The following is a 14,422-nucleotide window of genomic DNA, read 5'->3' as shown; positions in this document are numbered from 1 at the left end:
CGGGGGGCCGGGCGCGCCTGTCTGTGCAGGGACGGGGGGCTGGGCGCCTGTCTGGGGCGGAGCGGTGGGGGGGAGGGGGGAGATGCAGGGGCGGTGGGGGGGAGCTATGCAGGGACGAGCGGCGCCGGGAGGAGATGCAGGGGAGATGCATAGCTCTTTGGAAGGAGAAGAAAATAATTTTTGCTTGTCAATTTGATGCCAGATTGTGGTCTAAAATAGCTGTGCATTGGTTGCTTGCAGATGGATACTGACCAAAGCTTCTTGGACACCCTTGATTTTGGTTACACGCAAACACAACTAGAAAGTCCAATTGGAGAGCAGGCAACTCCATCAACTCAGCATCGTTCTGCAATAACAGAGAAAGGAAAATCCAACAAAGGCAAAAATTGGTCTAGTGATGAGGACAAGGTTCTCATAGCAGCATGGGCAAATACAAGTTTGGATATTGTTGGGACAGATCAAAACCGGGATGCTTATTGGGATAGAATTTCAGAGTACTACAACACACACAAGGAATCATCATGGCCGGAGCGTAATGCTAATGCAATCAATTGCCGTTACACAATGATTAACAGAGAGACCTCTAAATTTTGTGGTTGCCTTCAGCAGATTTTAAATAGGCAAGAAAGTGGAAGGACTATACAAGAAAAGGTATGCGCCTTTCTTGTAATTCTATATGTGATGTGCAATATTCTATATGTGTTGTGCTTATTTTAACAACGTATTTATATGTGCAGACAAACGATGCACACATTTTGTTCAAGGAAATGGATCTTAAAAAAAAAGAAGCCTTTCACACTGATGCATTGCTATGTAGAGTTTTCGAAGTATCCAAAGTGGCAGACAAGAGAAGTTGAAACTTCTCTTAAGAAACAAAAGAAGACCATTGATGCAAGTCCGGGCACAGCCACCAATGATCCGGCTGATGCATCCTCGGTACGTACTGATGCTACCTCGATACACACTGATGCTCTTGAACATGAGAAAAGACCTGATGGTGTGAAGAGGGACAAGAGAGGTAAAGCTGATGACAGTGCTTGCAAGCTGTCATTAGAAACTGTGTGGGCAGCAAAGCTAGAGAAGGATGAGATCAAAGAGGCGGCAAGAAATGCTCGCTATGCACAACAATTGGAATTGCGAAAAGAGGAGATTGCACTCAAAAAGAATGAGGATGCACGAAACGAGAGGGAGGATGCACGGAGACAGTTTGAATTAGATGAGAGGATCATGCTCATCGACACAAGTGGTATGACTGATGTTCAAAAGCAGTTCTACCAAGCTAAGCAGAAGGAGATCCTTGCTCGCGGCCTAGGGTAATGTGAGCTATATGTTGTAGTTGTAAGAACTATTTACTGCTTTCTGCTAGTTGAGGACATGGATTACATCACTCATTGCATAAATATTTTTATTGATAGCTGCATTACAAAGACATGGATTACTCGTTTCCAAACTTTTGCCACACATGGTTAATTAGATCAAGTTTAAGCTGATCATGTTCATCGAAATTTCTAATCCGATGAATCATCTGAATAAAAGAGCTCAGTTCTTCCGCATGAGTACGAGAGACTGTGACTCTTTCTCCCATTGCCTCAAAAGTACAGCTTCGCCGATCAGTTTGTCGCTCCTCTTCAACTATCATATTGTGCATTATGACACAAGCTTTCATGACATCAGTGATTTCTTTACGTTTCCATCCTTTAGCAGGTCCACGAACAATGGCAAAACGGGATTGCAGAACTCCAAAGGCTCGTTCCACATCTTTCCTAGCCCCCTCTTGCTTCTTGGCAAAAGTTTTATGCTTTCTGCTAGTTGGAGCTGGTATGCTCTTCACAAATGTTGCCCACCGTGGATAGATACCATCTGCAAGGTAATACCCCATTGTGTACTGATGGCCATTGATGCTATAATTCACTGGAGGAATTTGGCCTTCGGCTAGCTTTGTAAAAACAGGAGAACGTTGAAGAACATTTATATCATTCAGAGACCCTGGTAAACCAAAATAAGCATGCCAAATCCAAAGATCTTGTGAAGCAACTGCTTCCAAGATCATAGTGGGCTCGCTCACATGGCCTTTAAACATGCCATGCCATTTTTTGGGGCAATTTTTCCACCCCTAGTGCATGCAATCTATGCTCCCTAACATACCGGGAAATCCTCTTTCCTCCCCTATTGCAAGTAACCTAGCAGTGTCTTCTTCATTTGGAGATCTCAGGTATTTTTCCCCAAAAACTTCACAAATTTTGATCACAAATTTCTTGCAAGACTCTAAATTAGTAGACTCAGCGGACCGGATGTACTCATCAACATAATCAGCTGCTACTCCATATGTTAGTATCCGCATCGCCGCGGTCATCTTTTGCAAAGGATGTAACCCAAGAGCTCCAGAAGCACTTCTTTTTTGCGTAAAATAATCATCATAGTCATGCTCAAGTATACCATCAGCTATGCGGTTGAACAAAGTACGCGACATCCTAAATCTGTGCATAAAAATTAAATGAGACAGGGAAATGAAAAAAGGACCAAAGCAGAGAAGTGTACTAATTACGAACCTTTGTCGAAACAAATGTTTGGGAAAGCGAGAAACTTCTTTGAAGTAGTCGTCCCACAGAAGAAGAAATCCGGCATCTCTTCCTCGATCAATTGACTGACGTCCATACTTGGAACCGCCATGGCGTCGAGCGTTCTTCCTCTCTTCCTCCTCGCGCTCGGCGAATGTTGCAAGTATGAGTTCATCGTCGCCAGATGAAGATGACGAAGAACTCATGTCCCAAGTGGATGTGTTCATTGTGTTGCGTGAGAAACGATAGAAAAATCTAGGTGAAGAGAGAAGTGTGCTGGAAGAGGTGGTAGGAGTGATTTATATAGATCGGAAATATGGCCGTTGGAAATATAGCCGTTTGAAAATATAGCCGTTGGAATATACACGTCCTAATTTACACGTTCCACTGAAAAACTGAAAGGTGTATAATTTAGCAAGGTGTATATGGACGTGTATATGGAGATATACACATTCAAATTTACACGTTCCACTAGAGATGCTCTTACTACTTAGTGTGACGTGCTGGATGCATTTTGCAGTGTGGCACAAGGCACGAATTACTCACTCTTCCGTTTCTAAAGATGGGAGTTACCTTCTTTTGATTGCCATATATATGTACAAACTGACACGATACGTTGCCATATCCTCCGGATGCAACTGCAGCAACATTGACGTCTGGTGATAGAAAATAGAGTGCTCATCTCCCTGGTCATCACCCACATTTCATTTGTTTATTTCCTCGGGGTCAGAGAGACAAAGATGGTGACGAAGATTGGAGATGGATAGATATAGCTCACGGCTAGATATGGACTATTGGTACACTTTAAGCGAAACTTGCTCGGCAGGGGGATTTCGACCTACTACTTTCGGTGGGCGCTACTTATTCTATTCTGACCCCACCTTAGGGGGGAAATGCCCTCCAGCTTTTCTTGTTTCGACGGTTACTCTCTATAAAAAACTTTGGATTTTTTTGACAACTAGATATTTGTTTTTATCTAACGCTACCGAGGTACATTAAAAACTTCTTACAAATTCGAAGGATTTCTGTATGTGCACGCACTTTCATGGCATTACAATTTATTCGAAAGAAAATGTTGAACAACTCATGCCACCTCCAACTTAGCATAGCTTTGTAAATTCCAAATTAATGTTTTTTATGCAACAACATATTTCATAAACAAGAGAATAAAACAAAACAATATTGTATGACTAATCTCTATCCGCCTCTCCATGTCACCACGGTTGAGGAGGCTTTTGGGGCATGCTAATTTTGATGGATGCAAAAAAGTTACCACGTTTGGGCATGCAGAAACACATCAGATGAAAAGAGGAAAAACAAGGCAAAGACATTTTCTAACGAATATCCTTCTGATTAATTTTAAAACAAGTGCAAATTAGAAGTGGAAACCACTGCAATGTTGGGTCCATTAGATGAAATGTATATGTTATCCTCACATATAATTTCCATCCTTTGCTTAGCTGCATAAGAATTAGTTGGCGAAAGCAATACGATTTTTTAACAAGACGGTAACATAGTAATGATGTGGTAAACTATGATAATTCGTCAAAGGACCAAGCCTAAGGTTTTTCCCAATGTAGTATTATTTTGGAGTAAGTAAGAACCACTCACATCAGAAAGAACTCCCTGGAACAAGGAATCATCAGCGTCATCACTGTTGGAAATATGAGCAAATTACTATGAGATTTAATCCGAATAAACAGAATATAAATCATGACCACAACAGCAGAGATTAAACTAATCATGCGAACTAGCATAGCAGATGAACATATCACATCTAGGGCACATACTAGAAACATGAATTCTACCATGATCTCGAACAGGAAGGATAGAATCACATACGGTGCAGCGGGTGCAGCACCGCCGGCGTTGATGTTGTCGCCCATGTCGTCGAGGATGAGGTTGCCGAGGTCGGGGAAGAAGTCGTCATTCGCGAAGTCGTCGCTGCCAGCAGTCGCGCGAGTGCGCTCCCCAAAAACCTGATCGCCCCTCTCCCGTACAGGATTACGAGAGGCGGGGTTCCGGAGGCCTGCTGTCCCTTCTCGCGGTGCACGCCGGAAGGAGGGATGGAGAAGACTAGCTTGGCGGTGCAATGATCTGGAACGGTGATGAGAAACCATCCGAAGCGGCGGCTAGGGTAGACGTCTGCCTGACTATATATATTGCGGGCCGGGTAGGTCGTGGGAGTAAACCCCACGTCCGAGTCGTCACGATCCAAAAGAATAGGAAACGGTCCAGTAATTAACGCATCCGTTAATTATTAATTAATGACTCATTAATTTTCCCATGCAGCAAAAATATAGACAATGTGCATAGCTCTGTCCTCGGCTCGGCTCAATCCCGCAACCCGCGGCGCGTCGTGACGAGGCGTGGCGTGGCGTGGCGAGGCGAGCGTGTAGGTCTCCTCTTCTCATGCTCATACAAGTGGTAGAATAGCTCACCTTATAAAGAGGTGCAACTCTCTCTCAACTTCCAATGTGGGACTAAACTTTAGCCTCACTCACTCCACTCACATGTGTGCATGAATGGGCCAACAGAATTTCAGAATTTTAGTTGGGCTTTGGGCCAAAGGCCTACTAGCAAAATTCCAACAATCCCCCACAAAGTCTCATTGGCACATCTCATCATTTAGTTCCAAAACATTGTTTTATATATTGGTGCTTAGTGGAGACTGTGAAGTTGAACTTCCACTTGGAAATTTATGCTACACTAAATCACAACTTGAATAGTGGACTATGCCTTGAACTACAAGTTTTCTGTGAAACTAGTTTCACACAAATTCTTGACCGATACTGGGCTGCCGCAAGGCTTCCCCGTGGGTGGAGCGTATACGTCATACTCCAGGGCCTTTCATGAATTTATTAGAGAACACCCAATTCTCACAGACTGCGACGTTGACAGTCTAATTCATATAGGTGTGTTCCTCAGAAGATGTTCTGCAGGACAACATCTCTGCTTACCCGAATAAGCCACTTGGAACACATTAAGATAATTATCAACCTGCCATGCAGATCAGCAGAGTATTGCATCTTTACGGAGTGGGATAATTAATATAGGGATACTCTCCTCCCAGCTGACCAACAGCTTGTCTCTCACTTCTACTTCACGGGATCTCCGATCACATAGAGTGGGTTACCACTATGGACTGAAGGAAATATGCCTGAGAGGCAATAATAAAGTTATTATTTATTTCCTTATATCATGATAAATGTTTATTATTCATGCTAGAATTGTATTAACCGGAAACATAATACATGTGTGAATACATAGACAAACAAAGTGTCACTAGTATGCCTCTACTTGACTAGCTCGTTAATCAAAGATGGTTATGTTTCCTAACCATAAACAATGAGTTGTTATTTGATTAAACGAGGTCACATCATTAGTTGAATGATCTGATTGACATGACCCATTCCATTAGCTTAGCACCCGATCGTTTAGTATGTTGCTATTGCTTTCTTCATGACTTATACATGTTCCTATAACTATGAGATTATGCAACTCCCGTTTGCCGTAGGAACACTTTGGGTGCTACCAAACGTCACAACGTAACTGGGTGATTATAAAGGAGCATTACAGGTGTCTCCAAAGGGAGATGTTGGGTTGGCGTATTTCGAGATTAGGATTTGTCACTCCGATTGTCGGAGAGGTATCTCTGGGCCCTCTCGGTAATGCACATCACATAAGCCTTGCAAGCATTACAACTAATATGTTAGTTGTGAGATGATGTATTACGGAACGAGTAAAGAGACTTGCCGGTAACGAGATTGAACTAGGTATTGGATACCAACGATCGAATCTCGGGCAAGTAACATACCGATGACAAAGGGAACAACGTATGTTGTTATGCGGTCTGACCGATAAAGATCTTCGTAGAATATATAGGAGCCAATATGGGCATCCAGGTCCCGCTATTGGTTATTGACCGGAGACGTGTCTCGGTCATGTCTACATTGTTCTCGAACCCGTAGGGTCCGCACGCTTAAGGTTACGATGACAGTTATATTATGAGTTTATGCATTTTGATGTACCGAAGGTTGTTCGGAGTCCTGTATGTGATCATGGACATGACGAGGAGTCTCAAAATGGTCGAGACGTAAAGATTGATATATTGGAAGCCTATGTTTGGATATCAGAAGTGTTCCGGGTGAAATCGGGATTTTACCGGAGTACCGGGAGGTTACCGGAACCCCCCAGGAGCTAAATGGGCCTTAGTGGGCTTTAGTGGAAAGGAGAAAGGGCCAGCCCAAGGTGGCCGCACGCCTCCTCCCTCCCCTAGTCCTATTAGGACTAGGAGTGGTGGCCGGCCCCCCTCTCCCTCTTTCCCCCTCGGGGAATCCTAGTCCAACTAGGATTGGGGGGGGGAGTCCTACTCCCGGAAGGAGTAGGACTCCTCCTGCGCCCTCCTCCTGGCCGGCGCCCCCTCCCCCTTGGCTCCTTTATATACTGAGGCAGAGGCACCCCAGAAACACACAAGTTGATCCACGTGATCTATTCCTTAGCCGTGTGCGGTGCCCCCAGCCACCATAGTCCTCGATAATACTGTAGCGGAGTTTAGGCGAAGCCCTGCTGCTGTAGTACATCAAGATCGTCACCACGCCGTCGTGCTGACGGAACTCTTCCCCGACACTTTGCTGGATCGGAGTCCGGGGATCGTCATCGAGCTGAATGTGTGCTCGAACTCGGAGGTGCCGTAGTTTCGGTGCTTGATCGGTTGGATCGTGAAGACGTACGACTACTTCCTCTACGTTGCGTCAACGCTTCCGCAGTCGGTCTGCGTGGGTACGTAGACAACACTCTCCCATCTCGTTGCTATACATCACATGATCTCGCGTGTGCGTAGGAATTTTTTTTAAATTACTATGAAACCCAACAGTGGCATCCGAGCCTAGGTTATTGATGTTGATGTTATATGCACGAGTAGAACACCAGTGAGTTGTGGGCGATATAAGTCATACTGCCTACCAGCATGTCATACTTTGGTTCGGCGGCATTGTTGGGTGAGACGACCCGGACCAACATTACGCGTACGCTTACGCGAGACTGGTTTCCCCGACGTGCTTTGCACACAGGTGGCTTGCGGGCGACTGTCTCTCCAACTTTAGTTGAACCAAGTATGGCTACGCCCGGTCCTTGCGAAGGTTAAAACAGAGTCTATTTGACAAAGTATCGTTGTGGTTTTGATGTGTAGGTGAGATTGGTTCTTGCTTAAGCCCGTAGCAGCCACGTAAAACTTGCAACAACAAAGTAGAGGACGTCTAACTTGTTTTTGTAGGGCATGTTGTGATGTGATATGGTCAAGGCATGATACTGAATTTTATTGTATGAGATGATCATGTTTTGTAACCGAGTTATCGGCAACTGGCAGGAGCCATATGGTTGTCGCTTTATTGTATGCAATGCAATCGCGATGTAATGCTTTACTTTATTACTAAACGGTAGTGATAGTCGTGGAAGCATAAGATTGGCGAGACGACAACGATGCTACGATGGAGATCAAAGTGTCGCGCCGGTGACGATGGTGATCATAACGGTGCTTCGGAGATGGAGATCACAAGCACAAGATGATGATGGCCATATCATATCACTTATATTGATTGCAAGAGATGTTTATCCTTTTATGCATCTTATCTTGCTTTGGTTGACGGTAGCATTATAAGATGATCTCTCACTAAATTATCAAGAAGTGTTCTCCCTGAGTATGCACCGTTGCCAAAGTTCATCGTGCCCAGACACCACGTGATGATCGGGTGTGATAAGCTCTACGTCCATCTACAACGGGTGCAAGCCAGTTTTGCACACGCAGAATACTCAGGTTAAACTTGACGAGCCTAGCATATACAGATATGGCCTCGGAACACGGAGACCGAAAGGTCGAGCGTGAATCATATAGTAGATATGATCAACATAACGATGTTCACCATTGAAAACTACTCCATCTCACGTGATGATCGGTTATGGTTTAGTTGATTTGGATAACGTGATCACTTAGAGGATTAGAGGGATGTCTATCTAAGTGGGAGTTCTTAAGTAATATGATTAATTGAACTTAAATTTATCATGAACTTAGTCCTGGTAGTATTAGCATATCTATGTTGTAGATCAATAGCTCGCGTTGTTGCTTTCATATGTTTATTTTGATATGTTCCTAGAGAAAATTGTGTTGAAAGATGTTAGTAGCAATGATGCGGATTGGATCCGTGATCTGAGGTTTATCCTCATTGCTGCACAGAAGAATTATGTCCTTGATGCACCGCTAGGTGACAGACCTATTGCAGGAGCAGATACAAACGTTATGAACGTTTGGCTAGCTCAATATGATGACTACTTGGTAGTTTAAGTGCACCATGCTTAACGGCTTAGAATCGGGACTTCAAAGACGTTTTGAACGTCATGGACCATATGAGATGTTCCAGGAGTTGAAGTTAATATTTTAAGCAAATACCCGAGTTGAGAGATATGAAGTCTCCAACAAGTTCTATAGCTAAAAGATGGAGGAGAATCGCTCAACTAGTGAGCATGTGCTCAGATTGTCTGGGTACTACAATCGCTTGAATCAAGTGGGAGTTTATCTTCCAGATAAGATAGTGATTGACAGAATTCTCTAGTCACCATCACCAAGTTAGTAGAACTTCGTGATGAACTATAGTATGCAAGGGATGATGAAAACGAATCCCGAGCTTTTCATGATGATGAAATCGATGAAGGTAAAAATCAAGAAAGAGCATCAAATGTTGATGGTTGACAAGATCACTAGTTTCAAGAAAAGGGCAAAGGGAAGAAGGGGAACTTCAAGAAGAACGGCAAGCAAGTTGCTGCTCAAGTGAAGAATCCCAAGTCTAGTCCTAAGCCTGAGACTAAGTGTTTCTACTGCAAAGGGACTGATCACTGGAAGCGGAACTACCCCAAATGATTGGCAGATAAGAAGGATGGCAAAGTAAACATAAGTATATTTGATATACATGTTATTGATGTGTACTTTACTAGTGTTTATAGCAACTCCTCAGTATTTGATACTAGTTCAGTTACTAAGATTAGTAACTCGAAACGGGAGTTGCAGAATAAACAGAGACTAGTTAAGGGTGAAGTGACGATGTGTGTTGGAAATGGTTCCAAGATTGATATGATCATCATCGCACACTCCCTATAATTTCAGGATTAGTGTTGAACCTAAATAAGTGTTATTTGGTGTTTGCGTTGAGCATGAATATGATTTGATCATGTTTATTGTAATACAGTTATTCATTTAAGTAAGAGAACAAATTGTTGTTCTGTTTACATGAATAAAACCTTATATGGTTACACACCCAATGAAAATAGTTCGTTGGATCTCGATCGTAGTGATACACATAATCGTAATATTGAAACCAAAAGATGCAAAGTTAATAATGATAGTGCAACTTATTTGTAGCACTGCCGTTTAGGTCATATTGGTGTAAAGCGCATGAAGAAACTCCATGCTGATGGGATTTTGGAATCACTTGATTATGAATCAGTTGATGCTTGCGAACCATGCCTCATGGGCAAGATGACTAAGACTCTGTTTTTCGGAACAATGGAGCGAGCAACCGATTTGTTAGAAATCATACATACTGATGTATGTGGTCTGATGAATATTGAGGCTCGCGACAAGTATCATTATTTTCTGATCTTCACAGATGATTTGAGCAGATATGAGTATATCTACTTGATGAAACATAAGTCTGAAACATTTGAAAAGTTCAAAGAATTTCAGAGTGAAGTGAAAAATCATCGTAACAAGAAAATAAAGTTTCTACGATCTGATCGTAGAGAAGAGTATTTGAGTTACGAGTTTGGCTTTCAGTTAAAAACAATGTGAAATAGTTTCACTACTCACGCCACCTGGAACACCACAATGTAATGGTGTGTCCGAACGTCATAACCGTACTTTATTAGATATGGTGCGATCTATGATGTCTCTTACCGATCTACCACTATCATTTTGGGGTTATGCATTAGAGACAGCTGCATTCACGTTAAATAGGGCACCATCTAAATCCGTTGAGATGACACCATATGAACTATGGTTTGGCAAGAAACCTAAGCTGTTGTTTCTTAAAGTTTGAGGTTGCAATGCTTATGTGAAAAAGTTTCAACCTGATAAGCTCGAACCCAAATCGGAGAAATGTGTCTTCATAGGATATCCAAAGGAAACTATTGGATACACCTTCTATCACAGATCCAAAGGCAAGACTTTTGTTGCTAAATTCGGAAACTTTCTAGAGAAGGAGTTTCTCTCGAAAGAAGTGAGTGGGAGGAAAGTAGAAAACTTGATAAGGTAATTGTACCTTCTCCCTTATTGGAAAGTAGTTCATCACAGAAATCTGTTCTTGTGACTACTACACCAATTAGTGAGGAAGATAATGATGATCATCATGTAACTTCAGATCAAGTTACTATCGAATCTCGTAGGTAAACCAGAGTAAGATCCACACCAGAGTGATACGGTAATCCTGTTCTGGAAGTCATGTTACTAGACCATGACGAACTTGCGAACTATGAGGAAGCGATGATGAGCCCAGATTCCGCGAAATGGTTTGAGGCCATGAAATCTGAGATATGATCCATGTATGAGAACAAAGTATGGACTTTGATGGATTTGCCCGATGATCGGCAAGCCATAGAAAATAAATGGATTTTCAAGAGGAAGACGGACGCTGATAGTAGTGTTACTATCTACAAAGCTAGAATTGTCGCAAAAAGGTTTTCGACAAGTTCAAGGCGTTGACTATGATGAGATTTTCTCACTCGTATCCATGCTTAAGTCTGTCCGAATCATGTTAGCAATTGCCGCATTTTATGAAATCTGGCAAATGGATAAACAAAACTACATTCCTTAATGGATTTACTAAAGAAGAGTTGTATACGATGCAACTAGAAGGTTTTGTCGATCCTAAAGGTGTTAACTAAATATGCAAGCTCCAACGATCCATCTATGGACTGGTGCAAGAATCTCGGAGTTGGAATATACGCTTTGATAAGTTGATCAAAGCATATAGTTTTATACAGACTTGCGATGAAGCCTGTATTTACAAGAAAGTGAGTGGGAGCACTACAACATTTCTGATAAGTATATGTGTATGACATATTGTTAATCGGAAACAATGTAGAATTATTCTGCAAAGCATAAAGGAGTGTTTGAAAGGAATTTTTCAAAGAAAACCTCGGTGAAGCTGCTTACATATTAAGCATCAAAATCTATAGAGATAGATCAAGACGCTTGATAAGTTTTTTCAATGAGTACATACCTTGACAATATTTTGAAGTAAGTTCAAAAATGGAACAGTCAAAGAAATAGTTCTTGGCTGTGTTACAAGGTATGAAATTGAGTAAGACTCAAAGCCCGACCACGACAGAAGATAGAAAGAGAATGAAAGTCATTCCCTATGCCTCAGACATAGGTTCTATAAAGTATGCCATGTTGTGTGCCAGATCTATTGTATACCCTACACTGTGTTGAGCAAGGGAGTACAATAGTGATCTAAGAGTAGATCACTGGACAACGGTCAAAATTATCCTTAGTGGAATAAGGAAATATTTCTCAATCATGGAGGTGACAAAAAGATTCGTCATAAAAGGTTACGTCGATGCAAGTTTTGACACAGATCTGGATGACTCTAAGTCTCGATCTAGATACATATTGAAAGTGGGAGCAATTAACTAGAGTAGCTCCGTGCAGAGCATTGTAGACATAGAATTCGCAAAATACTTACGGATCTGAATGTGACAGACCCGTTAACTAAAATTATCTCACAAGAAAAACATGATCACACCTTAGTACTCTTTGGGTGTTAATCACATAGCGATGTGAACTAGATTACTGACTCTAGTAAACCCTTTGGGTGTTGATCACATATCGATGTGAACTATGGGTGTTAATCACATGGTGATACGAACTATTGCTGTTAAATCACATAGCGATGTGAACTAGATTATTGACTCTAGTGCAAGAGGGAGACTGAAGGAAATATGCCCTAGAGGCAATAATAAAGTTATTATTTATTTCCTTATATCATGATAAATGTTTATTATTCATGCTAGAATTGTATTAACCGGAAACATAATACATGTGTGAATACGTAGACAAACAAAGTGTCACTAGTATGCCTCTACTTGACTAGCTCGTTAATCAAAGATGGTTATGTTTCCTAACCATAAAAAATGAGTTGTTATTTGATTAAACGAGGTCACATCATTAGTTGAATGATCTGATTGACATGACCCATTCCATTAGCTTAGCACCCAATCGTTTAGTATGTTGCTATTGCTTTCTTCATGACTTATACATGTTCCTATAACTATGAGATTATGCAACTCCCGTTTGCCGGAGGAACACTTTGGGTGCTACCAAACGTCACAACGTAACTGGGTGATTATAAAGGAGCATTACATGTGTCTCCAAAGGTAGATGTTGGGTTGACGTATTTCGAGATTAGGATTTGTCACTGCGATTGTCGGAGAGGTATCTCTGGGCCCTCTCGGTAATGCACATCACATAAGCCTTGCAAGCATTACAACTAATATGTTAGTTGTGAGATGATGTATTACGGAATGAGTAAAGAGACTTGCCGGTAACGAGATTGAACTAGGTATTGGATACCGACGATCGAATCTCGGGCAAGTAACATACCGATGACAAAGGGAACAACGTATGTTGTTATGCGGTCTGACCGATAAAGATCTTCGTAGAATATGTAGGAGCCAATATGGGCATCTAGGTCCCGCTATTGGTTATTGACCGGAGACGTGTCTCGGTCATGTTTACATTGTTCTCGAGCCCGTAGGGTCCGCACGCTTAAGGTTACGATGACAGTTATATTATGAGTTTATGCATTTTGATATACCGAAGGTTGTTCGGAGTCCCGGTTGTGATCACGGACATGATGAGGAATCTCGAAATGGTCAAGATGTAAAGATTGATATATTGGAAGCCTATGTTTGGATATCGGAAGTGTTCTGGGTGAAATCGGGATTTTACCGGAGTACCGGGAGGTTACCGGAACCCCCCGGGAGCTAAATGGGCCTTAGTGGGCTTTAGTGGAAAGTAGAAAGGGGCAGCCCAAGGTGGCCGCACGCCTCCTCCCTCCCCTAGTCCTATTAGGACTAGGAGAGGTGGCCGGCCCCCCTCTCCCTCTTTCCCCCTCGGGGAATCCTAGTCCAACTAGGATTGGGGGGGAGTCCTACTCCCGGAAGGAGTAGGACTCCTCCTGCGCCCTTCTCCTGGCCGGCGCCCCCTTCCCCCTTGGCTCCTTTATATACTGAGGCAGAGGCACCCCAGAAACACACAAGTTGATCCACGTGATCTATTCCTTAGCCGTGTGCGGTGCCCCCAGCCACCATAGTCCTCGATAATACTGTAGCGGAGTTTAGGCGAAGCCCTACTGCTGTAGTACATCAAGATCGTCACCACGCCGTCGTGCTAACGGAACTCTTCCCCGACACTTTGCTGGATTGGAGTCCGGGGATCGTCATCGAGCTGAACGTGTGCTCGAACTCGGAGGTGCCGTAGTTTCGGTGCTTGATCGGTTGGATCGTGAAGACGTACGACTACTTCCTCTACGTTGCGTCAACGCTTCCGCAGTCGGTCTGCGTGGGTACGTAGACAACACTCTCCCATCTCGTTGCTATACATCACATGATCTTGCGTGTGTGTAGGAATTTTTTTGAAATTACTACAAAACCCAACATGGACAACTCATGCGGTGTGTCTCAAACCCATCTCCATCGATGCATTATCTATCACATTACGTGACAGACCCTTTGTGAAGGGATCTGCCAAGTTTTTCGACGTTTGGATATAATCCAACGTAATAACTCCGGAGTTCCTCAATTTTCTGACAGAT

At 42.8% G+C, this 14,422-nt stretch overlaps 1 protein-coding gene across 1 annotated transcript in view; it reads left to right on the top strand.

The window, feature by feature from the left end:
- Positions 1-1,410, top strand: part of LOC123062466 (uncharacterized) — a 2,320-nt gene extending 910 nt beyond the window's left edge. The window contains exons 2-3 of the mRNA XM_044486029.1: positions 241-651; positions 738-1,410. Of these exons, the coding sequence (XP_044341964.1) occupies positions 241-651; positions 738-857 (531 nt within the window). The 3' untranslated portion in view covers positions 858-1,410. The remainder of the gene's footprint in view (positions 1-240; positions 652-737) is intronic.
- The last annotated feature ends 13,012 nt before the right edge of the window (positions 1,411-14,422 follow it).

This window comes from Triticum aestivum, chromosome 1A (assembly GCF_018294505.1).
Source record: "Triticum aestivum cultivar Chinese Spring chromosome 1A, IWGSC CS RefSeq v2.1, whole genome shotgun sequence".
NCBI classification, from domain to species: domain Eukaryota; kingdom Viridiplantae; phylum Streptophyta; class Magnoliopsida; order Poales; family Poaceae; genus Triticum; species Triticum aestivum.
The sequence above is the reverse complement of the archived record's forward strand: the minus strand, read 5'-3'. Positions and strand labels throughout refer to the sequence as shown.